Source organism: Passer montanus, unplaced genomic scaffold (assembly GCF_014805655.1).
Source record: "Passer montanus isolate IOZ18808 unplaced genomic scaffold, ASM1480565v1 scaffold282, whole genome shotgun sequence".
Lineage (NCBI taxonomy): Eukaryota > Metazoa > Chordata > Aves > Passeriformes > Passeridae > Passer > Passer montanus.
This window is the reverse complement of record NW_024367506.1, coordinates 72,944-98,927: the sequence shown is the minus strand read 5'-3', so window position 1 is coordinate 98,927 and position 25,984 is coordinate 72,944. Positions and strand designations below refer to the sequence as shown.

Below are 25,984 nucleotides of genomic sequence, written 5' to 3'. Positions count from 1 at the left end.
CCCTGTGGTGAAGAGGAAGAAGGCACCCCTGAGGGGAGTCAATGGCCCTCAGTACCCACAGTGCCCCCAGTACCCCCCAGTGTCATAGCACACTCTTGTGGCTGTCACAGGGGTCCTGCTGTCCCTTGTAGGGTCCCAACAGCTCTGTGCTGGTCAGTTGTGGATCCCGAGCTGAGACAGGGCTGGGGGACACCTGTGGGGGCCATGAAAGTGATACTGGTTGTGAGACCACGATGGGGGTGACACCCATGGGTGATGTCTCCCTGTGTCCCCCCTCGTACTCACCCCCTGCCCACTCGGTTCCCATTACGTGGGGGTGCAGGACCAACCCCTCCTCTGGGGTCCTGTGAGGATAAGGGGGGTCCTGGGTGGTGTCTGGGCAAGGGGAAAGGGGTGTCCTGGCTGGAGCCCCCCACACACCTGTCCTGGGGCTTCCTGAGGGCTGCAAGGGAAAGGGGAAGGGGTGACTCTGGGGACCCCAGGACCTTCCTGGGACCTTGGCAGCTCCAACCACCCACGGTAACCCCAAATCCCCACTGCAGCCCTGATTCCCACAGGACTCCTGATTCTCCCAGACTCTCCAAGCACCACTAAACTCCCCAGGGACTTCTGCATCCCCCCAGTGCCCCCAACCATCCCCGTGTCCCTGACCTTCTGAGCCCCCAGAACCCCAAGCCTGCCAAAGAGAGCGATCCCCCAAACTTACCCAGGACCCCCAAAAGATCCCCCAACATCCTTGCATGGCCCTCCAGGAGGTCTTGAAACCCTCAAGGAGTTTCCAGTGCCACCCCAATGTTCCTCAAAGCCCACTGAGAAATGGCCCTGGAACGCAACAAAGACCCTCCAAATTCTCCCCAAATCCTCCAGGACCCCCAGCCAGGGTCACTGCGGGCTCAGTTTCCCCCAGCTCTGGAGCCCTGAGTGCTGCTGATCTCTGTCCCCACACTGGGGGCTTCCCCTTACTCCAGGACCTCCATCCCCCCCCTTTGTCACCCACCTACACAGTGCCACCAGTGCCAGCCCCCAATGACAGCCAGGAGCAGGAGCAGGAACAGGAGGGTCCTGCTGACATTCACAGCCACTGCTGGGGACAGAGGGGGACATATTGGGGTCACTCTGAACCCTGGGGGTCCTGACCATCCCGGCGACCCTGTGTGACCTTACCTGTGACCCAGCGTGAGCGAGGGGTCACCTCCAGGGCCATTTCTAGGCTGAATGCCTAGTGCCCATCCAGCTGGTCAGTGGCCGCACACGGGTAGGTGCCTGAATGTTCCACGTCAATGGCCCCGAACTCCAGGAGGGGACCCCAGGCCACCTCCTGCCCAATGTGCAGCCAGGTGAAGGTGACTGTGGTAAGTTAGGAAGGAAATGAGTTTTTTGGGAGGTTGTGGTCAAACCAATCAGTGCTTAGATTTGAATATTGGCACCTGGTTTGGCCACTGAAGGTATAGACTGCCTCTGAGAACACAGGGGGTTAAAATCAGAGAACTCCCAGGAACTCTCTGTCTTGGTTCCGGTCAGTGGAGGAGCTCAGAGCTCCCCTGCCCAGCCAGGGCTGGGTGGGGGAGGGGAAGCCATGCGGCCGGGTGAGGTAGACCAGAGCCTTGGACAGAGGAGGCGGGTGAAGGCCTTGCAAGATGGAAGGGTAGAGGAGCCCTGAGAAGCATTGGGCCCCCACCCTGCCCCCCAGCAGAGAGATAGAGAGAGAAAGAGACAGTGCCTGGGCTGCCTTGGAATTCAATGTCTTAGAGTGGCAGCATGGCCCTGCCAGAAAGAGAGGTGGGGGATGCGGCACTGAGAGCCAGCCTCCGGCCTCTGTGGGAGTTCTGGGCAGACAGAGGCGAAGACTTTAACCCTCTTCTTGAATAATGGAAACCTTACAAATACTGATCCTCCTGAATCTGAATGAGGAGAGAGAGAAATGAAGCAGGAGGAAATGGGCAAGTGTGAGGAAAGTTGGTGCAAGTGAGAGATGTTTGAAGAGGTGGGAGGAGATGATTTAGTGGGCCTTGGGCTGGACTCTTTTCTTATATGGCCATGGACAGACCCATGTTCTTCCTGTGACCCAGAGACTGCATTTAGGGGAAGGCAATGCCTTGGAGCCAAGAGAGTGCGGTGAAGCAGTGGCGTGAACAGAGATGGCTGAGGAGAGTGTGGGATGCCCTGTGTCTTCAGTGAAGAGGAAGATCTCTGTTCACAAGGCCCCTCGGCCCCAGGGGGTAAATTTGGGAGGGACTGGTGTCCTGAAGCTGAGTGATTGTCACTCTTTTGGTACTGGGCAAGGCATCCTTAAAAGGGCAACCCTGAAAGCAGTTCTGGTCCGTGTGCAGTGGTGAGAGCACTGGACATGGAGGGAAGAAGTCACAAGGGCAGATGTTCTCTGAGCGGTGCCACGAGTGACATAGAAACACACGAGATTTCAACTGTGTTTCTGGGGGAAGCCTGTGGTGCAAGGGGGGACTCCTCTCTCCCTGATGGAATTGAGAGTTGATTATTTGAGGGGTGGTGATGGAGTGAAAGTTGATTATTTGAGAGATGGTGATGGGGTGGAAATCTAAGGTGTTATTTCATGCTGTGGAGGAAATGCGGGGGAGGAGGAGGAATGTATTTGGAGAGTTTTCACTCTTAGTTCTGTGTCTGTTTCTTTTTAGATATTGTAGTTTGTTATAAGTAAAAATGAAAATATGCCCAATTATAATAAAAATATAAAAATAATTTATTTCACGACCGTAATACAGTCCCAACAGCCAACAATCAAACGGACAGCATAACACTCCCGGGAGGTAAGCTGGGTGAATGCGGGAAATGGTCTCTATCGCACCAAGTCCACCTTGTCCACACCGGCTGCTCCGAGGCAGCAGTTCTTATATGCTTTAATTTGCCCGCAGAAGAGTCCCTTTGTTTCTTTCTGAGTTCTTCATATTCAATTTGGTTTCTTTCTTCGGTCTGGGCTGCACAAAGCCTTCATCCGGGAATTGAATAATACACTTCCCCGATTGCCGGAATCTGGCATTCAGATGGAAGGTGTTGATGGCTCTGGTCATCTCAGATAGGTATCTTGCCTGGGCCATCCTCTCTTGGGTGTCACGGGGCACATGCTTTCCTGAATGTCCATCTCCTGTGCAGCCGAGGTTTCCTTTGCATGTAAATGTTGTGGTGTCTCCTTGTCCATCTGCCATGGTTTCACCATCCTGAGTATAAAAGATTCCTCCCTCTCCCTTCCCCTATGTACAGTAAGTTTGTTTTTAAATATATTGTAAAAATCTTCTTAAAAGCTTCTCTCTTAAAAGCTACAAGTCTGTTTTATCATGGTTGTATGTCCATTCAGTTACCAGCAAGAAAGGATGCTACTTTGTTTTCTGTCTGCTTATAATAAATTAGAGATGCTTTTATACATATTCCTTTTATATAATTCTATGTGCATGAATTACTAACTATATCTCTAACATAGTTAATAAAGGTTTTTTGTCTTTATTCCTAAGTTGGAGCCTGCTTTGCTCTGTTCCTGATCACATCTCGCAGCAGCCACTAGGGAAAGTATATTTTTATGGGGACACTGGCATTATGCCAGCCTCAAACCATGAAACATGCTTATTTGTTTGATTTGTTAAAACACTGATTGAGGTTGCGTTACTCTAGGTAGTTCCGTTAATCATTCAGCATCCTATACCAATTTTTTCCTCCATTACCCCTTGAAGCTGTCAGGTTTTTTGTTTTTCCAATACCTGCCTGGTGTATATCTGATTTTCATGTATAACAACAGTTGATAGGTTTAAATCCTTTACATTTCCCATGGATCTGGAAAAATTAATAAAAACCTGGGACCAAGGCCATTCAGTATCATATTGACAAAGGGTACTCTCAGTCCCTTCTGTCCATTGGGGTGTAACTACTGTACTCAATGTGGGCTTTGTTATAGCGTTTACCTTAAATTTGTAAACTAGGCCTTTTAAACCTAATGGATCAGTCAAGCTATTTTGCCACTGGCATGTCACAAAAGTTGGTTTGGCTAAAGTAAAATTATGCCAGCAATGAATTGATTCATTTTTACAATCCTTTGTAATTGCAATATTGTTGGTTCTGAGACCTAAAGTGTAGTTACCAACATACTCCCAGTGGCAGCACAGAGTAAGGGGTACACTCTGTGTTTGGTACACTCCCACTTCTTCATAGGACACAGTTCTGCTGAAGGGATATTCAGATAGTTTTTTTCCATCTGGGTCTAAAATTTCCAGCAATTGTAGTGGAGAAAGCTTTCTCATGGAGAGATCCTTCCACTTTTCTGCATGTTACCACAATAATTTCACCAATTGTTCCATTTAGGGTTCTAGTCCAATCCTTCCAAACCCATCCCCACTCACTTGGATAATATACCTCAGAGTCATGCAGCACTATAGTTGCTAGGTTCGGGTGGCAACCCTTGGGATATGATCCTAGAACATTAGTGTGCTTGATGGTAGCTTCAGACTATGACAGGGTTCTGGCCATGAAGTTGTGGTAGGATGCAGAAAAGTATGACTAGTTTTATCATGATTCAGATGATCCTCATGTCCCTCGGGGTTCTTCTGTAAAAGTAAATACAACAGAAATCCTGCCACTAAAAAGCAGAAAAAAGTTAGAATGATGGAATTGTCTAGCATGTATTTCTCCAATGCTCTTTCCCTAGAGTGTCAGAGGCTACCCGTGTATGTTTATTCAGAGGGGTTTTCAGCACTAGTGCTACTTCCCCTACAGTAGGGAAGTCCACAAAAGCAGGTTGTCCAGGGTAATGTGCTGGATTCTTAGAATCGTCTGGTCCCCATAGTGAGGGAATAATGCTTGGAGCTGTAGGGTAAAAGGCAGTGATTTTGGGACACCCGTTTATGCCCTATCTACCATTCACACCCTTAACAGTTTCTCATAACCAAACATCCAAATTTCCCTCATGTGGTTTCAAAAGTAGTTTCAAAAGACCGTTGGTCCTTTCTATGATCCCGTTAGCTTGAGGGTAGTAAGGTGTGTGAATAGTCCATTTAATTCCTTTACTTTTTACTCAGTCTTGTACAACTCTAGCAGTGAAGTGGGACCCATTGTCAGATTGAATTTCCTGTGGTTTTGGGAAAGTTCCAAACCACCCTTGCAATGCTTTAACAGTATCATCTCCTGTAGCTCTTTTAAAAGCATCAGCCTGGACCAACCCAGATACAAGCTCTACTCCTACCAGCACAAAGTGTTTACCTTCTGACTTCTTAAAGGGGCCGATATAATCTACCTGCCAAGCATCCCATAATCTTTCACCCTTTCTTAAATGCAAAGGGTCATCTTCTAAAGGATGCCTTTCCAGTCATCTGTGACAATTGCTCACAGGCTGATATGCATGTTATACACATTTCCCTGGGGACAGGCCAACCCCACACATGAGCTTCCTTGTACAAATCTTTTGCACCTGTGCACTGTCCTTTTACATGCAGTCATTCTAATAGCTGATCCCAGTCCTCTATAATTTGTTCCTTTTCCAGGGGACTAAGTCTTGCTGGCTTGTCAGATTTATTGTTCTACTCTTCTGTTGGGTTTCCATCTGACTGGTGAGAAGCTACCCACCCCAAGGCAAAATTCCCTTGGCTTGCGATGTTTAAAATTTCTTGCCGCTTTTCCTTTTGCCATACTGGGATTCACCCTTGGTCACAGGTAGGGTCACACACTGGGGTGTCAAAGGACCCCCAGGTTTCAGGGTGACCCCAGTGTGTCCCCCTCTGTCCCCAGCAGAGGTTGTGAATGTCAGTAGGACCCTCCTGTTCCTGCTCCTGCTCCTGGCTGTCATTGGGAGCTGTCACTGGTGGCAGCGCCGAGGTGGGTGACAATGGGGGGGGGGGATAGGGGTCCTGGAGTGAGGGGACACCCCCAGAGTGAGAGCAGAAATCAGGGATCCAGTTGGAATCAGAGCTGTAGTGGGGATTTGGGGGTCCCATGGGTGATTGGAGCAGCCAAGGTCCTAGGAGGGTTCAGGGGTCCTGGGGCACCCACAGTCACCCCCTTCCCTTTCCATTGCAGCTGCCAGGAAACCCCAGGGCAGGTGAGTGGGGGGCCCAGCAGGGACACCCATATTCCCCCTCCCCAGACACCACCCAGACCCCCCTTATCCCCACAGGACCCCCCCAGAGGAGGAGGAGGTGCTGGACCACCATGTTGTAGGCAACAAGTGGGCAGGGGGTGACTGCAGGGGGTGGCAGGAACACATCACCCACGGTTGTCACCCCCCACCCTGGTTCCCACAACTGGTGTCTCTCACAGGGTTCCCCACAGGTGTCCCCCAGCCCTCCCTCACCTCGGGATTCACAGGTGACCAAGCAGAGCTTTCAGGACCCTACAAGGGACAGCAGGACCCCCATGACATCCTCGAGAGTGTGCAGTGAAACTGGGGACACTGGCAGGACTGGGGGACATAGATTCTTCTCCGGATCCGTTCTTCCTCTTCACAGCACCGCAGGGGTTCCTCATTCCCAGTACCAGGGGGGCACACAACCCTTTCCACTCTTATTGAACCCAAAATGCAAGTTTTTGATTAAACTGTGTGAGAAACAAGGCTCATTCTTTAAAGGTTGACAATGTTTAATAAGGGATAAAAGGGACAGTAAACATCGTGCTGGGTGCTTGGCAACTACCAGAGGCACACAGTTAACGGTAACAATTCTTCTTTTATACCTTTTTATTGTATTGGTTAAATACATACTCAGGAGCATTATACATATTCAAACATTGTTTCCAGTTTACATGTTCCAGGAATTCTTTTGCTTACTTTGACACTTGATCCATTTTCTTAAAGTACATGCCTTACTGCAGATTAAGTTTATATATTTTATATCCTCACAAGGCCCCCCTGTTTTGAGGTTTGACAGTTCTTGCATTGTTTCTTTCAATGTTTATTTACTTGCTTCTTTTCAATGCTGTATTATCATACAGATAAGATACTCTACCAGTACATTAAATCAACATTAGCTATTTGTCCTGAGTTGGCTATATGATGTTTGTATCTCCACTCGTCTGTTCTGTTTATGGCAGATAATAAGTTTTGCACCTTTAAGATCATTCCAAGAGCAAAGCAGGGAGAGAAGAAGCACAGAGTTTGTTATCAGAAACTGCACTTGCTCCCCTGCATCCTATTCCTGGACTGTATTGAGTGCAGATTTACGGACAATGGGACAGAGCTCTCCTTTGCTTTTAGTTAGTTTTTAGCTAGCTGAGGGAGACACGCTCCCTGGACTGTGGGTTTTCTTTTTCTTTGGACCTGTTTAAACCTGCTCTGGACTAAACACCCAGAAGAGCACCGGGAGCTCACACCTCTGGCCCACAGGGGCAGGCCTGGGCCACAGCATTTTCAGCCCCAGAGGGACTGATAAGAGACTTAATAAGTCAAACTAAAACACCTGAAGGAAACTTTTCTGAGGTTATCATCACTTTTAGAGCAGCAAGAAGTTTTGTTGTTTAATATTGTTCAAATTTTTATACTACTGAATGCTTTGCCAATTAAATAGACAGTTTTTTCTACTTTTCTACAAGGAAATCTTTGTTCCAGAACCAGTTGAGGGAGAGGCTACTTGAATTTGTTTTTCTAGAGGAAACCCCTTTAGAGGTTTATCTCCCAAAATTACCCTAAGCCAGGAAACTATTTCACAAAATTATCAGAGTTATTCTCACCATTGTCATTTAGTTACACAAATAAAGGCATTGGCTACTTCTGCAACAGTTAATGTTATAATACACAGCACATAGTCTCTGTCTTGATATTTTGGGAGAGCCTAAACTATAATATACTTATCATCCTAAAATATATATTCCACATAGGGATTAGGGTAAAAAGGTGTCAAACTGATGTGTATCTAAAGACATTAAGAAGTGATTACAAACTGTATTGTATCAAAATAATTTGCAAGAGCCAAAATTATAGTGAAAGCCAATGACTACATAGTTATTTAAGATGGGGGAAGGTGTATTGAAGGTTTATTTGTCTTCTCTTTATCCTGCTCTGATTTTGTCAGCAATAAATTCATTTAATATCTCTAAGTCCAAGGCTGTTTGCCCATGACAGGATTTGATGAGTGATCTTGTCTCCCAGTCCTTGTCTCAACTCAGGAACCCTTTGTTCAAATTTCTCTCCCCATCCAGGTGCAAAGGGCAGTGAGAGAGCAGCTGCGGTGGGTGTGGGGCACCTGGCCACTGTCCACCCACAGCAAGGCAGGAAGGAGGAGAAGGGTCCAGGTCAGGTTGTTGAGCAGATTGTTGTGACATTTGCAGTAGTTCAGGGGCTCTCTCAGTCCCTTGGGGCCAGGGACAAAATGATCAATTGCTGCATTTCCTCACAGCTGCCCCTGCAGGGAGGAGTTCCCAGCCAGCCCTGCTCTGAAAACCATCAAAGGCTCTCGCAGAGCCACTGCTTGGGCTCTCTTTGGGTTTTGTGATTCTTGCAGGGCTGAGCAAACGACAGGCAGGCCTTCTTCTCCCTCCAACCACCACCCCACCCCCCCCCGCTGAATTCTCACCTCTGCAGCAGCTCTAAAGTTGCCAGAATCAAAGCCAAGGGAGTGGGGTGACCCTCAGGTCCTGGCTGCCACGTGGGGCTGGCTGGAGCAGGGCTGGGCAATGGCCATCCCTGTCTAGTGGGGCTGGGCCATGGCTGGGCCCCACACTTGGAAGGCAACTGGCTTCAAGGAGCATGAGGTTGAGAGCTCCTTCCTCTCCTGGGCTCCATTGCCCAGCTGCTCTTGCCGGCTCAGATCCTGCAGGAGATGAGCACGAATGGAGAATTCTGGACCCCCACCGGAGCTGCCAACCCCCAGGACAGGACCCCCTTGTCCAGCATGTGTCCCCCAGGACAGGATCCTCCCAGGATCCCCCCAGGACCCTCCTGCATGTTCCTCCCCATGACAGAACCCACCCTCCATGTGACACTCACCACAAATGGCCTCTTCCTTCTGCTGCAAGAGAGAGAAAATGAAAGTGTTTGGGGGGGCACAGCTGGACACCCCCATCCCCCAGAGCCTCCCCAGCCCTCCCTGCAGAGCCCTCACCCCTGCTTCCCCCACCCTAGGCTTTCCCCAACCCATTCACTACTCAAGTGCTCCCCAGGATCACTAAGACATGAACTGAGGGCATGTGAATTTGAGGGATAAAAGGAAGGAAATGCAAATGAGGAGCAGAAAATGCCCCTGGGGGTTGGGGGAGCACAGACGCAGAGCACCTCCGAATCCCCATTTTTTGCCCCCCCAAATCAGCCCTAGCCTCTAAGTCACCCCAAAATCTGAGGCCCCCAGGGAAGGAACTGTGACCCACATGCACATCCTGTCACTGCCCAACAGTGGCACCCTCCTTCCCCTGGGAATGAGGGTCCCATTCCTAACACATTCCAAACCATGGGACCTCCATTCCTTCTGTCTCCCCTTCCCTGGGACTCCCATCCCAGTGCTGCATTCCCCAGGGTCTCCATGACCCAGGACCCCATTCCCAAGGAACCCACTCCCATTCATTTCTTTCCCTGAAATTCCCCTTCCCCCAGAACCTGGATTCTCCCTAGATCTCCCATTCCCCCGGCACCCCAGCCCTGGCACACCCATCCCCCCATGAGGGATTTATTACTATTACAATTTATTGTTATTAATAATTTTTTCTTTATACCCTTCTAAATTTTAAAACCTACTTGACCTTTGTCCTAATTTAATCTCAAAAAAAAAAAAATACATTCTAATAAGTACACAACCAACGCTAAGCCCACCACACTAATTATTACATTAACAAATAATCTCAAATTAGTAAACCAAAACTGTGACACCCCAAATCCCTGGAGCCCAGGTTCCCCTGGGACTTCCATCCCTGAGTCCCCCAAGCTCTGGGGACCCCCATTCACATGGCATCCCCATCCCCTGTGACTCCCCCTCCTCAGGACCCCAATTCCCCAGGGACCCCATCCCTGGGAGTCCCCATTCCCCTGGACACCAATCCCTGGCTCTCCAAACCCCCTGAGCCCCTATCTCCTGGGAAGCCCATGTCCCACTGACCTGGGGACAGCCTTGTCCCCACCATGTCCCACCCTACCCACAGCCTGTCCCCAGCTTGTGGCCACCCTGCCCCCACTAGGTGCCACCTGCACTGTGGGGACAAGACGTGACCTCGCTTCCTTTCGCTTTATCCAAAGAGCCGCCAGCCAGGGGAGTGGTGGCCACAGCAGCGAGTGACAGCCAGTGCACATGGCTGGGGACAGCGGGATGGCCGGGAAGGTGGCGCTGCTCCTGTGGGGTGAGTGCCTCGGACACGGGCCTGACACCCCAGGGATGGGGAGGGGGCACAGGGGGGCTGTGGGGTCCCCTGAAGTCCCCAATAACAGCAGAGCTAGTGCATGAGGTGACCAGGGTAATGGGGTGGCTTTGGGGATAGGAGAGGGGGCACAGGGCTTGAGGGACAGGAATGTGGGGAGCGGCATTTTACAGCTGAGGCAGCTGTGGGGACAGGGACACAGGGGTGCAGGGAAGCAGGGACAGGGAGAAGGGGACAAACACCATGCGGATGGGCCATGGGGACAGAGGCCATGGGGCTGGTGGTGGAGACCAGTCCCCATCAAGACTTCTGTGCCACACCAATGTCACCATAGGGACAGTTTGGGGACAGCCCCCACACCTCTTCCCCCATGCTTCTGTCCCCACAGTGCCACCCCCATCCAAGCCCTGTCCCTTCTCCCTTCCAGCCCAGACCCTTGGCTTCACTGGTGAGTCCTCGGCAGATGCCATGTCCCTGCCCTGCTGTCCCCAGCCCCGAGGTGGCCATGGAATGCCACGGTGGCCCCTGTCTCCTGCAGGTGCCCAGACCACCCAGCTCCTGGTGGAGCCCCCCTGGAGGCCGGCAGGGCTGGGGGACCAGGTGACACTGACCTACCAGGGCTCAGGGACTGCTGGTACCACCACCTGGTACAAGGATGGGCAGCGCTGGGGGCAGCAGGGACGTGACCGCATCACTGTCACTGAGAGAGGCAGCTACACGTGTGAGAGACCCAGCAGTGGGCTCAGCCCCACCATGAGAGTCTTAGATGGTGAGGAGAGTTTTGGGTGTCCCCAGCCTGGCACCCGCGGGGACCCCAAGGGCTCTGGGTGGGCTCCACTCCATGGGTCACTTCCTGGTTTGACCAGAGACTGGCCCCTGCACATGAGGACATGCCATAGCATCCTAGTGCCAGGGGACCCTGTTTGTGGAATTGAGGATCCCTGGTTCGCTGGGTGTGACTCAATATGGGGGTCACAGTGGCATTGGGACCCATGGGGTGCCCCCGGTGTGACAGGACCCCCATGTCCTGCAGCCCCATTGGTGCTGCAGGTGCCAGCGCAGGCACTGCTGGAGGGGGACACAGTGACACTGCGCTGCCGGCGCTGGCGAGACAACCCAGTGAGCTCAGTGTCCTTCTACCATGAGGAGAAGAAACTGCGGGAGCTCCGTGATGGGACCGAGCTGTCCCTGTCCTCTCTGCAGCTGCAACACAGCGGCCGCTACCACTGCGGGAGCTTGGTGAAATCCAGGGTATCAAGGGGATGGGAGGAGTCACCGCCAGTGACAGTGACAGTACACGGTGGGCACCCCACAGCCGCCACCCCAACACCCCCACAGTCCCTCCTCAGGGACTCGGGGTCACAAATCCCCCTTTTGCCTCCTTTCCAGAGCTCTTCCCTGTGCCGGTGCTGGAGGGTCCCCCTGAGCCCCCCATGGGGTCCCTCCTGAATCTCAGCTGCCTCAGCACCCCCAGCACCCTGCGGCCCCGAGCCCCACTCCTGCACGTGTTCTACCGGGATGGGCAGGTGGTGGGGGGCCCGCAGGGATCCCCGCAGCTGCTGGTGCCCGCTGTGGGGGTCTCCCACTCGGGGCATTACAGCTGCCAGGTGCACTCTGAGGGGGGAGCCGTGAAGAAGAGCAGTGCATGGCTCCGCGTCACAGTGCGCAGTGAGTGCGGGGATTGGCATGGGGAAACCTCACAGCCTCCCTGGGTCCTCTGCCTTGGTATCTCCATTATTACCCGGGTCCCCCCATCTCTCACAGTGTCCCTTCACCCGTCTCTGAGTCAACCCCACCCCTCTCTGCAGTTCCCCCATGGTCTCCAAGTCCTGCCATCCCCTCCCTGGGTCCCCATATCCTCACTCTGGTCCCACCATCTCCCTTTCCAGGTGTCCCTCCCAAACCCCCCCATTCTTCCTTGGGGTTCCTCTCCAAGCCCCTCCCCCCACCCCCAGCTCTGCACCTCCACTCCCTCATTGGGCTCTCCCTGACCCTCTCTGACCCCCCACCAAGACCCACACTGTCCCCTGGTGCCCCCTCTCCTGGATGCTGTCCCAGCCTCGTGGGTGTCCATGTTGGCACAGCCCACTGGAGGACCGGTGGCACTGGGGCACCATCTGGTGCTGAGCTGTACAGTGGCCACAGGGATATGTCCCCTGTCCTTCTCCTGGCACTGGGGGTCTCAGGGTCACCGCTGGGCACCAGCCTTGCCTGATACTGTGCCAGGTTAGGGACAAGGGCAGTGGCTGCTAACAGTGCATGGACAGCATGGCTGAGAGTGTCCCCCTGAATGTCACTGTCCTGGGTGAGAGGAACACTTGGGCTGAGGGCGACCCCCCACTCACAGCACCCCCATCTCACGTCGCCATGTGCCAGCCCTGTCTGTGTCCCCACAGTGCCCGTGGCCAATGCCACCATCACCCTCAGTCCCCTGTCACACCAGCTGCGTGCAGGTGACCCCGTGACCCTGCGCTGCTCGGTGCAGGTGGGCTCAGCCCCTGTCACCTTCACCTGGCTGCACAATGGGCAGGAGGTAGCCCAGGGTCCCATCCTGGAGCTCCGGGCCGTCAATGTGGGACATTCAGGCACCTACCGGTGTGTGGCCACCAACCAGCTGGACGGGCACCAGGCATTCAGCCCAGAGCTGGATCTGGCGGTGACAACACAGGAACAGCGCACAGGTGGAGTCATGTGGGGTCACCTGAGGTCACATGTTGGGTGCAGGAACCCCGGACTTCAGAGAGACCTCAATGTGTCCCTCTCTGTCATCAGCAGTGGCTGCAGGGCTCAGTGGGTCCCTCCTGTTCCTTGTTCTGCTTCTGGCTATCATCGGGGGCTGCCACCGGTGGCACCACCTTGGTGGGTGACAGTGAGGGAAATGGGGGTCTCAGGGATTAGGGTGAAAACCCCCCCAGAGTATGGGGTCCATAGGGCAGCACGAACAGCTCCTGACTTCGGTGAAGCTGAATCCCCAGAGACCTCAGCTGGGGATTGTGGGGAATTTGTGGAAGTCCTGCAGGGTTGTGCAGGAAAACTAGAGGTTGTCAGGGATTTGGGGGAGTTTGGGGGCTCAGGGGGTAGTTCAAGGCTTATTGGAGGCTTCAGGGATGCACGAGGCTCCCAAGGGCAGTCAGAACTCCCAAGGGTGTTCAGGGGCCCTGAGGACTCCACAGTCGCCCCTCCCCTCTTTTCTTTGCAGCCCTCAGGAAACAGCAGGAAAGGTGAGTGGGGGGATCCAGGTCTGATCCCCTATTTTATGCTTGCTATGACCTCTGCCACCCCCACAGACACCCTTTTATCCTCACAGAGCCCTCTCAGAGCCCTTGACCCTTCCAGAGGCAGGGGAGGTGCTGTATAGCCAGGTTGTGAGAACCAAGAAGGGAGAGGGTGAGTATGGGGGGGGGAACAGGGACATGTCACCCATGGGTGTCACCTCCCACCCAGTTGTAGATTGTTGTTTAGATGTCCTCTGTTCTCCCCACAGTCCCCTTCCCCTGCCTCTGTATTATCGCCACCAGAAAGGCTGAGTTATTTAGGACAGGTAAAAGGAAGGCGTGTACATGTGCCACTCCTATGGGGCAGATGAGAATGGAAAAGCTTGTTGCTACTGGGAGGCACAGCATGACAACACCTGACCCTCCAATCAAGTTGCAAGTAAGAAATCTCCACCAATAAACAGCAAAGAAGAGTTGACTGACAGACTTTGGGAGGGGCCGGGATTGGCTGATGCAACCCCCCAGAAGTGTAAAACCCAAAGCACCCATCTCAAAGATGAGCCATGTGGTAAGCAGCCATGAGGGTGGCTCCCAGGCCTGTTTTTCCTTATTTAATCCTTTTGTTGGATTTTTGTTCAGATTTAATAAAACTGTTAAAATTGTGAGAAGTAATTTTAAATAATTTTTTTAAAAAATTAAAAATGTGGTTACATAAAAGAACACTGACAGAGTTAGAATATGACCTGATGCCCTGTGGGTCTGGGTGTTGGCAGCAGTCCCTTTAAATGGTGGCTGCAGTCTTCTTGCAGTGACAGCTGTAGTTCTATTGGAGCAGTGAACCTGTAAAAGGGTGGAGTTCTCCTCTGAAGGTCCAGTGGTGGTATAGATGGACCTGGTCTTCCTCTGGGAATCCAGTGGAAAAGAAAGCTGCTCCTCAAAGAATCCAATGTGAAAATGCTGGCTTTACAAATGTGTTACAAATGTCAGATTATATCCAGGTAGGAATGCTTGGCTCCTCCCCCTGGGTGAAGTATCTCACAATGGGATGATGGAATTTTATCAGTCATGCAGTGACACTCAATGGCCCATTAACAGAAGATATTTTCTGGAGGGAGGATTGGCTGTGGAAGAGATAAAGAAAGTGCCCAATTAACAGAAGATAACTGCCCCAACTTTAACAGATGGGACTAGAATACACACCCCCAGCCACATCTTGTAACCTAAGACAGGAGCCATGGGTGCACTGGGAGTGCTGAGAGGGGGATTGCAGAGCCACTGGGAATATGGGGTACTGCAGATAGAATGGGAAACACCTGGATATATGGGAGCAATGGAGAGGAACTGGGAGGGGAAATAGGAAGCCACTGGTGATACTGGGAGCACTATGGGGAAGGAATGGGGAAGTCTGTGAGAGTACTGGGAGCACTAGGATGAAGAATGGGGAGGTAATTGTGGTAGTGGAAGGGGGGTGAGGAAGCCCTTGGGGGTTTTGAGACATGGGGAGCTCTGGGTGCCCTGTGCAGCCTCACACATGACCCCCACTTGTGCCCACCTACCTGTGAATGTCAGGCACCCATGGGAGCAATAGGGGGACACACACATGTGGTTGCCTATGGCTGGGGTCCCCCACTGCCCCCCAGTTCCTCTAGAGCCCACCAGTGCCCATCCATGCTCCAAGTGTCACAGCACATTCCCATAGATGTCACCAGGTTTCCACAGTTGCCTGTGGTGTCCCTGCAGTTCCATATAGGTCACCTGGGGATCCTGGAGTGTGGTGGCACAGGGGTATGCTGCAAGAGACACGGGCTGTGGGATCTGAATGGGAGTGACACTCGTGGGTGACATGTCCCTCTGCGTGTGTCCCACCCCGTACTCACCCCCCATCTTGGTGATCACGTGGGTGTACAGCCCCTCCCCCTCCTCTGGGGGAGCGGGGGGTGGGCCCTGAGGGAATAAAGGGGATGTGTGGGAGGGAATGGGAGGTCTTGGGGGTTGAGGTAAAAGGGGAGAGTGTGGTTTGGCCCCCCACTCACCTTTTCTGCTGTTTCCTCACAGCTACAATGGAAAGAGGGGAGTGATAGCAGTGGGGTCCCTAGTGCCCTGACCCCTCTCAGAATTCCTGAGTTCCCCCTGTGACCCTCAATTTCTCCCAGAAACCCCAAGTATCCCTGATGCCCCCCGAGAACCCTTGAATCACCCCAATGCTCTTGACACCCTAAGCCCCAAGAAGCCCAAGACTGGCAGGGAGTGGGACTCTCCAAATTCCCCCAGAATCATTGAAAGGACCCCCAACATCCCTGCAAGACCCCCCAACACCACCCCAAATACTTGAGGACCCTGAGCAAATGTCCTGAGCGCACAGCGCTGCCAAAGTCAGGGGCTGTGGGTGCCCACCCCATCACCCTGCATTCTACGTGGCCTCCCACCTCCCCAGCACCACCATTGTGCCTCTTGTCACCCACCCATGATGTTCCACCAGTGCCAGCCCACAGCTACACCCATGAGCAGGACCAAGAAGAGGAGGGACCTGCAACAACTCCTATGGCCAATGACCCTGTGTGACCTCACCAGTGTCCCTGAGGTGTCATCTCCAGTGACAGGTCAGGGCTGAGTGCCTAGAACATGTGGTGCCCATCCAGCTGGTTGGTGGCCACGGACTGGTAGGTGCCCGAATGTCCCACACTGATGTCCCCAACTTCCAGGAGGGGACCCTGGGCCAGCTCCTACCTATCATGCAGCCAGGTGAAGGTGACAGGGGCTGAGCCCACCTGCACGGAGCAGCATAGGGTCACAGGGCCACCTGTGTGGACCTGGTGTAACAAGGTGTTCTGGTTTGAAAGCAAAACCAGTGAGAGACTCCAAGTCAGAAATACAATTTATTTGGAAAAGGGACACCCCCCCTCCAAAATATATGCAATAATGCAAAAGAAAAACTACCTACAGAGTCTGAATACAACCTGACACCCTGTTGGTCACAGTGTTGGTTACAGTCCAGTTGGATTGGTGGCTGCAGTCCTCCTGGAGTGACAGATGTGGTTCTGTTGGAGCAGTGATCCTGTAGACAGGTGTAGTGTTCCTCTGAAGATCCAGTGGAAAAGGTGGCTGTTCCTCTGGGAATCCAGTGGAAAGTTCTGTACCAAAACCCAGATTATATCCAGGTGGGGATGCTTAGCTCCTCCCCCCTGGGCAGAGCATCTCACAATGGGCTGTTATCATTCTACTAGTCATGTGGTGGGTCCATTAACTAGAAATGGCTCCTGGAAAGAGTTATCTCTGAGTCATGGGACAAGGCATTGATGGGCCCATTAACAGGAGATAAGGAAAAACAATGCCCCTCTTGGTTTCAGCAGCTCTTGAGGAGGGGAATAGAATACATTTTTATATTGTAACTGAGGACACAGAGGACCAGGGCTGATGGTGGCATTTGGAACGGGCACTGCAGGGGGAGAGATGGGGCTGAGGCTGGAGGGAGGGGCTGGCACCCAGTCATGGGTAGTGGTATGGGGAGAGGATGGGGAAGATACGGGAGGCTGTGGGTGAAGGACACCGAGAACAAGAGTGTCCTGCTCCTACAGAACTGTGTCCTGTGGTGGCCATTACTTAAAGTGGGATGCCATGGGTGGGGTGAGGGTGGGATGGCTGCTGTGCAGGATGCTGTGGGTCCTGCACACCCAGGACAGTGACATTCAGGGGAACAACCTTGGCCACACTGTCCCCATCACTGGCCTGGCAATGATAGCGGCCGCTGTCATTGTCCCCAACGTGGTGCAGCTGCAGACAGGGGCTAGTGCCTAGTGGTGCGCCCAAGCCCCCCGGTGCCAGGAGAAGGACAGGGGATCTGTCCCTGTGGCCACTGCACAGCTCAGCACCAAACGGTCATCCAGTGCCACTTGTGCCCCAGGGGGCTGCGAGCACAGGGACACACCTGAGAGGAGGACCCCTGCAAGAATGGGGAGACAAAATGATTTGGGGATACAGGGAGGTGTGTGAGGAACACCCCATGTGTGGAGATGCGAATCTGGACACCATGTTTCAGCAGCAGAGAGCCCCTAAGACCCTGCAGAGGCCCTGGTCCTGGTGGACGGATCAGGGAACCCAGACCTGGCTCACAGAACGGTGGCCCAGGTCCAGGAAGGGAGATCAAAGCTCCCAAACCAGACAGTGGGTGGGGTGGTGGCGCTGGCCCCCAGGGAAACAAGCTGAACTGCTCAGACCTGGCCCTTGAGACGGGCTCTGTGTTCTCACAACCTGGCAGGACCATGCTGCCAATGTCTTGAGAGCAGAAGTGACCAAACACTTCCTCCCCCAAGAAGCACAGGTGCACACCAGCAGCTGGGGAAGGGAAGCCTTCCCAAGAAGTGTCATCTCGGATCTGGGGGGTTTGTGTCCTCAGAGCATGTGAGCAATGCTCACTCTGCACTGTTTCTCTTGCTCCTGCAATGCAAACAGTAGTGTCCCTGCTTTCTGCTTCTCAGCACCACTCCGGCCCGCTTCAGGCCTGGGACCAGAGGCAGAAGCTTCAGGAACCCCCTTCCCCATGCTGCTGGGGCATGCGGGAGAAGGCAGGCACCCCAACCCCCAGGAGAAACCCCTGACCACATGCAAAATGACCCACAAAAAATGCTTTGTCCCACAAAAATGCTAAGTTTAAAAGTGTTTACTCTTGCGGTACCAGCTGTCAACAGCTGAGCCATGCCACTTCTGCTGCAGGACAGGCTGATTGCAGAGTCTGATGCAGACACAGATATGGAGGACGGGGCTCTGGAGGGCAGCAGGACAGCCGGGGGGGCTGGTGGGGGCAGCGTGGGTGCTGGGACCAGCTCTTGAGGCAGTCCCACAGGCTCAGCGCCATTCTCAGCTTCGTCTTTCACTTGAATCAGGTCGATGGGAGGTGGCGAGATTGGCACGGGGTTGGCCCCTGCCGGCACTGCCTGCACCATTGTGGATTCAATTGCCAGCTGCGATGCAGAGGGACCAGGCTGAAATAAATGGGCAGGAGATCTTTCTCCTTTTTAATGCCTTTATTAAAAAGAATCAGCTCAGGTGGGGAGAAATTGATGGGTCACGCCCACGCTGCCCCTCCTCCCAGGAGTGGCCTGGAGGAGGAGGGTGATGTAGCTTTGTCCGCTGGTCTGCAGGCAGAGCTGGGGATTCCATCCTCATGAGAGATTAGGAGATTCTGCCTTTTCGGTCCAACACCTTGGGTCCTCTCTCTAGTCAACATTCTTTCAGGTTAGGGTGAGAAGCAAAAAGGATCCAAGCAGGCACTGGACTATGCTCCCATCCTTAGACATCACCTAGGTCCCCTAGTTCTATGTTGGCTCGTTATTTTTAGGGGTTTTCCTGGGAAACTGCAAAATTTGGTGCAATGCATTTCTCATCTGCATACTAGCCCTGATGCCACTCCCATTCTCCTGGTACCTGCAGGGTCCCTGGCAAGCATCAGGGGGACAATGGTTAATCACCAACCATTAACAGGTCATTGAAGAAGAACTCTTAACAATGAAGCTAACTTAGCAACTGGTCTAACTTGTTTTAACACTGCAACCTTAAAAAAAATAGATAACTTTTTATTCATAACAAGGCGGGCTGTCAAGCGTGGGACTGCCGACCACCTCTCTTCGTGAGGGCAGGAGCGCGAGCATGCTCTGCAGTGCTGCTGAATTTTTGTCGCCGATCGCGTTGCCTGGCCACTCGGAGGCATCGGTGAGGAGTGCCTCCGGGTGTTGCGGCACAGGTGCATTCATCAGAGCAGTCGGGGGAGGTGGCGTGCCCGTGGTGGGGCCCACGGGAACCAGCATAGCTGGCCCGGGAAGCAGAGGGACCGCAGGCGGGGCCACCTTGGGAGGCAGCGGGACTGGGTCCCCATCCGCCCAGAGAGAAAGAGCGTGGGGCTGGGAGCCAGCAGTTCATCTCCTTCAACAGGTTCCTGTCCTGCTGTAGCTGGTGGGAAGGGCGCACACCCTCTACACTCGGCGACAAACTCCACCACATCCTCTCTCCACCTCAAAACACGGGAGAGAGCTAAGAATGCCGAATAAATTCTTGGCAGTCCAAGACCCCAGTCACATGTCCACTCCAGGCAGCAGACCACAAACTTAATGTTACAACTTACTTTATAAGTTTTTTCACCAATCACACAAAGCAAAAGCATATTGACAGTAGTTCTATCCAACCACTATAAGCACATGTACCTTTGTTTAAAACAATGCTTTCTTATTTTGAATACAATACCTGTTTGTAAGCCTTAAAACACAATGCACAGAGCTCTATTATTAAGCTTAGAACTTCCTAATGTCTTGCTAGATATACTTTTCTGCAGTATCCTAGGGTGAGGTTATGATGCTTGTATCCCCAATCGTGTGTTCTGTTAGTGCTGGATATTATGTACTGTGCCTTCAAGACTGGCTCTGAAGGGCAAGGTTTGTTTTGGTTTGTTATCAGCCTGCTCCCCCACGGCTGGTGGGACAGAGAGATGGGGCAGTACATTGGGCGGCTTTTGTTTTTTGCTTTGCTTTTTGCTGCTTGCTTTGCTCTTGCTCCTGCTTCGCTCCTACTTTGCTCCCACTCTGCTTTTGCTCTTTTTTGCTTCTGTTAGTTAGTTTAGCTAAGCAGTCCTAGTTTTTCCCTGGATTGTTTTTCCCTTCCCTTTTTGTAACCATTCAAACCTGCTCCAGACTGGGACAAGGGAAACATCAAGAGTTTACATCTGGTGGCTGCAGCAGCTATTCCCAGCGCTGGAGGGAGCAAAAACAGAGCGACCACTCCCAGGAAAGACTTTCTGAATTTGTCATCCTTTTCAGATCAGTGAAAGTATTGTCATCTGGTATTGTTCATTTTGTGTGCTGGGGGTGTTTTGCTTGTTAAATAAACAGGTTCTTTCCACTTCTCTCCAAGGAATTCTTCCCGAACCGGTGGGGGGAAGGAGCTGTGTGGGTTTGCCTTCTGGCGGGGGTGCCCTTTTGGAGGTTTTCTCCCAGATTTGCCCTAATCCAGGACAAAATTTGGTGCCCAACATGTGGGGCTCGAGAGAGAGTGGAAAAATCGTGTTTTGGGTACATTTTGGTTACCATTACTCTGTGTTGTTATAAAACAGTTAATAGCCATATTTTTTGAATTTGTAATGTCTCTTGGTGGGAAGGCTTGCATGCATTTCTGGTCTCTAGGATTTTTTGAGATCTTAATACCTCTATGGTCCCTAGGTTTATTTTCTTATCCAGAAATAGCTCTAGTATTGTCCCAAATACATAGTTTCTACAGTAGAGGGGCAGTGACCAGAATAGCTATTTTGCTAGGCTTGGTGGTTATGATTTGTAAGAAGTTTATGAACATGCTGGGGTCTGTTCCAGGTATGAATGGTTCATGGCTATGGTTATGCACCCAGTTTGTTAGAGGAGGAGTGGGGGATGAGGTTTTTCAGCCTTTGCTTTCCTTCTTCTCCTCTGACTCTGTTACATGACTATTAGAGAATGTTCAGTTTCCCCTGAATGTTAAAGAGACCATCTTTCTGCTATTTAATCTAGTAAACTTCTTTTATACAGCCTGCAGCTTCTCTAGAATGAGGGCTGAGATTTCTAGATGGGCTGATGAGACCCCTGACCCAGGAGTAGACCCAGGCATGGAAAATCCTGAGTGGTGTGGGAAATGGGAGCATGGGCCAAATCCTGAAAGAATTCTCTGACCCTATAGTCTGGGACTTCCCCCATGAACAAATTCAGAACCCAACTGAGGTGGGGAAATACCTGAGAGAGAAGTACCATGATGGCCCTAAGGAGAAAAGGATCATTGCAGTGAGCTGGGTCCTGGCATATGCTTATCGCACACTGCTGGATACTGTAGGGCAGCAGACCGAGGAAGGGGGGGTAGGGAGATAAATCAAGAGCTATCCCAGTCACTCAGGCTGCAGCCAACACCCCAGGCTCGAAGCCAGCAGCTAAATCAGATAGTGAGCCTAAGCCAGCAGCTAAACCAGATAAGCCTCAACCAATGGCTGTTGCTACTAGCACTAGAAGTGGGAAGTGCACAGACAAGACCGATCGACCAGTGGATGATGATGATGATGATGATGATGATGATGATGATGATGATGATGATGATGATGATGATGATGATGATGATGATGATGATGATGATGATGATGATGATGATGATGATGATGATGATGATGATGATGATGATGATGATGATGATGATGATGATGATGATGATGATGATGATGATGATGATGATGATGATGATGATGATGATGATGATGATGCAGGAGAAGGACCATCAGCATTTCCTGACATAAAATCAGGAGTCAAAGCAACTGGCACAAGATCAGAAGCCAATATTGAGTCCTTCTCCCTGAAGGACCTGCGTGGCCTAAGGAAGGATTACACCTGATGATCTGATGAATCCATAATTAGCTGGTTAGTCCGTCTTTGGGATGCTGCAGGTGAGGCTAGAATTCTGGATGGCACTGAAGTGAGGCATTTGGGATCCCTGTCACATGATCCTGTCATCGACCAAGGCATGATGAGGGGGGCTAACCCTCACAGCCTCTGGGCACGGGTCTTGGACAGTGTAGCGCAAAGATACCTGTGTGCCGATGATCTCTACATGCAGCAAACACAGTGAAAGACCATAGAACAAGGGATTCAACGCCTGAGAGAAATGGCAGTGGCGGAGATTATCTTCTCAGATGACATAACAACTAGGAATCCAGACTTGGTACCTTGCACATCTGTGATGTGGCAAAAACTGGTACGACTTGGGCCACATGAATATGCTTCTGTTCTAGGTATCATGAAGCAGGATGACAGGGATGAGACCATGCTTGACATGGCAAAGAAGCTCTGAGCTTATGCAGATGCTGTGCATGGCCCCACACATGCCAGAATCGCAGCGGTGGAAACACGTCTGCAGAGATTAAAGGACAAGATATAGGAGAATCATAAGAAGCTCAGAGAGGAGATTAAAGAAGACCTTCTCCAAATCTCAGCAGTGCAGATCAGAGGTTCTGGTACCCAACACAGACGTTCCCCAGATGAAGAGAGAAGGTACACCCCATGAGCTGAGCTGTGGTTTTTCCTGTGTGATTGCAGAGAAAACATGAGGAGATGGGATGGGAAATCCACTGCTGCTCTGACCCGACAGGTACGTGAATTGAAGGAAGACAGGGCTCAGAGAGGAAGTTCCACCACAAGGAAAGCAGCTCCAGTTGCCCATAGCCGAACTGCCAGGTATGATGATGATGATGACATGTCTGATCCCCTTGAAGGAACCTCTAAGACATATGCCCAAGGAAAGAAGGATAACCAGGCTTAGAGGGGCCCTGCCTCTAGCCAGGTAGAGGCTAGGGAAAAGCGTGTTTTCTGGACGGTGTGGATTCGTTGGCCTGGCACATCGGAACCACAAGAGTATAAAGCTTTGGTCAACACTGGTGCGTAGTGTACCATAATTCCATCAAGACATGTGGGGACAGAATCCGTTTCTATCGCTGGTGTGACAGGGGGATCACAAGATTTCACTTTGGTGGAAGCTGATGTGAGCTTGACTGGGAATGAATGGAAGAAACATCCTATTGTGACTGGCCCAGAGGCCCCATGTATTTTGGGCATAGATTATCTATGAAGTGGGTATTTCAAAGACCCAAAAGGACTGAGGTGGGCATTTGGGATAGCAGCTGTAGTGACAGAGGGCATCCAGCAGTTGAATACCTTGCCTGAGCTGTCTGAGAATTCATCTACAGTATGGCTTCTGAAGGGAGAATCAGCCTTTGCTTTCCTTCTTCTCCTCTGACTCTGTTACATGACTATTAGAGAATGTTCAGTTTCCCCTGAATGTTAAAGAGACCATCTTTCTGCTATTTAATCTAGTAAACTTCTTTTATACAAAAGAACATGCTCTACTCTGCAGCTGGGAACCATGGTTTGTCCCGGAGCCTTTGGCACAAGGTGCCTGGGGAGACTCAGGGTCGACCACTGGGATTTTGGAGTCAAAGCTACAGGGGGTCTGAATCTAACTACACTCCAATAGAGAAAGAAATCTTGGCTGCCTATGAAGGAGTCCAAGCTGCCTCAGAAGTGATTGGTACAGAAGCACAACTCCTCCTGGCACTCCGACTACCCGTGCTGGGGTGGATGTTTAAAGGCAAGGTTCCTTCCACCCACCATGCCACCAATGCTACATGGAGCAAGTGGATTGCTCTTATCACACAACGTGCCCATATAGGTAAACTGAATTGCCCTGGGATTTTAGAGGCAATTACAAAGTGGCCTGAAGGTGAAAATTTTGGTGTCACAGATGAAGAACAAGAACCGGTGACACAGGCTGAAGAAGCCCCTCCATATAACCAACTGCCACCAGAGGAAACACGCTATGATCTTTTCACTGATGGTTCCTGTCGCATCATAGGGATGAACCGGAAGTGGAAAGCAGCCATATGGAGCCCCACACGACAGGTGGCAGAGGCCACTGAAGGAGAAGGTAGATCAATCCAACTCATGTAATGTTTTTGGAGAATGCACATTCCTGAGTACAGTCAGATCATGAGCCCTCTCTACCTGGTCACCTGTAAGAAGAACACTTTCCACTGGGGCCCTGAGGAGCAATGAGCCTTTGCCCAGATTAAGCAGGAGATCACTCATGCGGTAGCCCTTGGCCCAGTCAGGACAGGACCAGAGGTAAAGAACATGCTCTACTCTGCAGCTGGGAACCATGGTTTGTCCCGGAGCCTTTGGCACAAGGTGCCTGGGGAGACTCAGGGTCGACCACTGGGATTTTGGAGTCAAAGCTACAGGGGGTCTGAATCTAACTACACTCCAATAGAGAAAGAAATCTTGGCTGCCTATGAAGGAGTCCAAGCTGCCTCAGAAGTGATTGGTACAGAAGCACAACTCCTCCTGGCACTCCGACTACCCGTGCTGGGGTGGATGTTTAAAGGCAAGGTTCCTTCCACCCACCATGCCACCAATGCTACATGGAGCAAGTGGATTGCTCTTATCACACAACGTGCCCATATAGGTAAACTGAATTGCCCTGGGATTTTAGAGGCAATTACAAAGTGGCCTGAAGGTGAAAATTTTGGTGTCACAGATGAAGAACAAGAACCGGTGACACAGGCTGAAGAAGCCCCTCCATATAACCAACTGCCACCAGAGGAAACACGCTATGATCTTTTCACTGATGGTTCCTGTCGCATCATAGGGATGAACCGGAAGTGGAAAGCAGCCATATGGAGCCCCACACAACAGGTGGCAGAGACCACTGAAGGAAAAGGTGGATCAAGCCAACTTGCAGAACTCAAAGCTGTTCAGCTGGCCCTGGACATTGCTGAAAGAGAGAAGTGGCCAAAGCTCTATCTCTACACTGATTCATGGATGGTAGCCAATGCTCTGTGGGGATGGCTGGAGAGATGGAAGGAGGCTGACTGGCAGCATAGAGGAAAACAAATTTGGGCTGCTGAAGAGTGGACAGACATTGCCACCAGGGTAGGAAGGCTACCTGTGAAGGTCCGCCATGTAGATGCCCATGTCCCCAAGAGCTAATGAGGAGCACAAAAACAATCAGCAGGTAGACCAGGCTGCAGAGATAGGGGTATCCAAGATAGACCGAGATTGGGAGCACAAGGGAGAGTTATTCCTAGCTCGATGGGCCCATGATGCCTCAGGTCATCAGGGTAGAGATGCCACCTATAAGTGGGCACAGGACCAAGGGGTGGATTTAACCATGGACAGTATTTCTCAGGTTATCCACGACTGTGAGACATGTGCTGCCATTAAACAGGCCAAGAGGGTGAAGCCCCTATGGTATGGTGGGCGGTGGTCCAAATACAAGTATTGGGAGGCCTGGCAGATTGACTACATCACACTGCCCCAGACACGCCAAGGCAAGCGCTACATGCTCACAATGGTAGAAGCCACTACGGGATGGTTGGAAACCTACCCTGTGCCTCATGCTACAGCCCGTAACACCATCCTGGGCCTTGAAAAGCAGATCCTTTGGAGGCATGGTACCCCTGAGAGGATTGAGTCAGACAATGGGACTCATTTCAAAAACAGCCTTATCAGCACCTGGGCTAGGGAACATGGCATTGAGTGGGTGTACCATATCCCCTACCATGCACCAGCTGCAGGCAAAGTGGAGAGGTACAATGGACTACTAAAAACCCAGCTGAAAACATTCGGTGGGGGATCTTTCAAAAATTGGGAACAGCATTTATCAAAGGCCACCTGGTTAGTTAACACCCGAGGTTCAACTAACTGAGCAGGTCCTGCCCAGTCTGAGTCCCTGAATATAACAGATGGAGATAAAGTCCCAGTGGTACATGTCAGAGGTTTGTTAGGGAAGACCATGTGGATCAATTCTGCCTCAAGTACAGACAAACCCATTAGTGGGATTGTCTTTGCTCAGGGACCAGGTTGCACATGGTAGATAATGCAAAGAGATGGAACAACACGACGTGTACCTCAGGGAGATCTGATTATGGGGTGAGGATGATA

The 25,984-nt window shown here is 51.7% G+C and overlaps 1 protein-coding gene across 1 annotated transcript; it reads left to right on the top strand.

Moving 5' to 3' along the window:
- Positions 1–10,862: 10,862 nt before the first annotated feature.
- Positions 10,863–13,611, top strand: LOC120504138 (Fc receptor-like A). The gene is made up of 6 exons (XM_039713323.1): positions 10,863–11,053; positions 11,431–11,584; positions 11,674–12,131; positions 12,770–12,965; positions 13,484–13,505; positions 13,572–13,611. The coding sequence occupies exons 1-6, from the start codon at positions 11,051–11,053 to the stop codon at positions 13,609–13,611; spliced, it is 873 nt and encodes a 290-aa protein (XP_039569257.1). The 5' UTR covers positions 10,863–11,050.
- Positions 13,612–25,984: the final 12,373 nt, after the last annotated feature.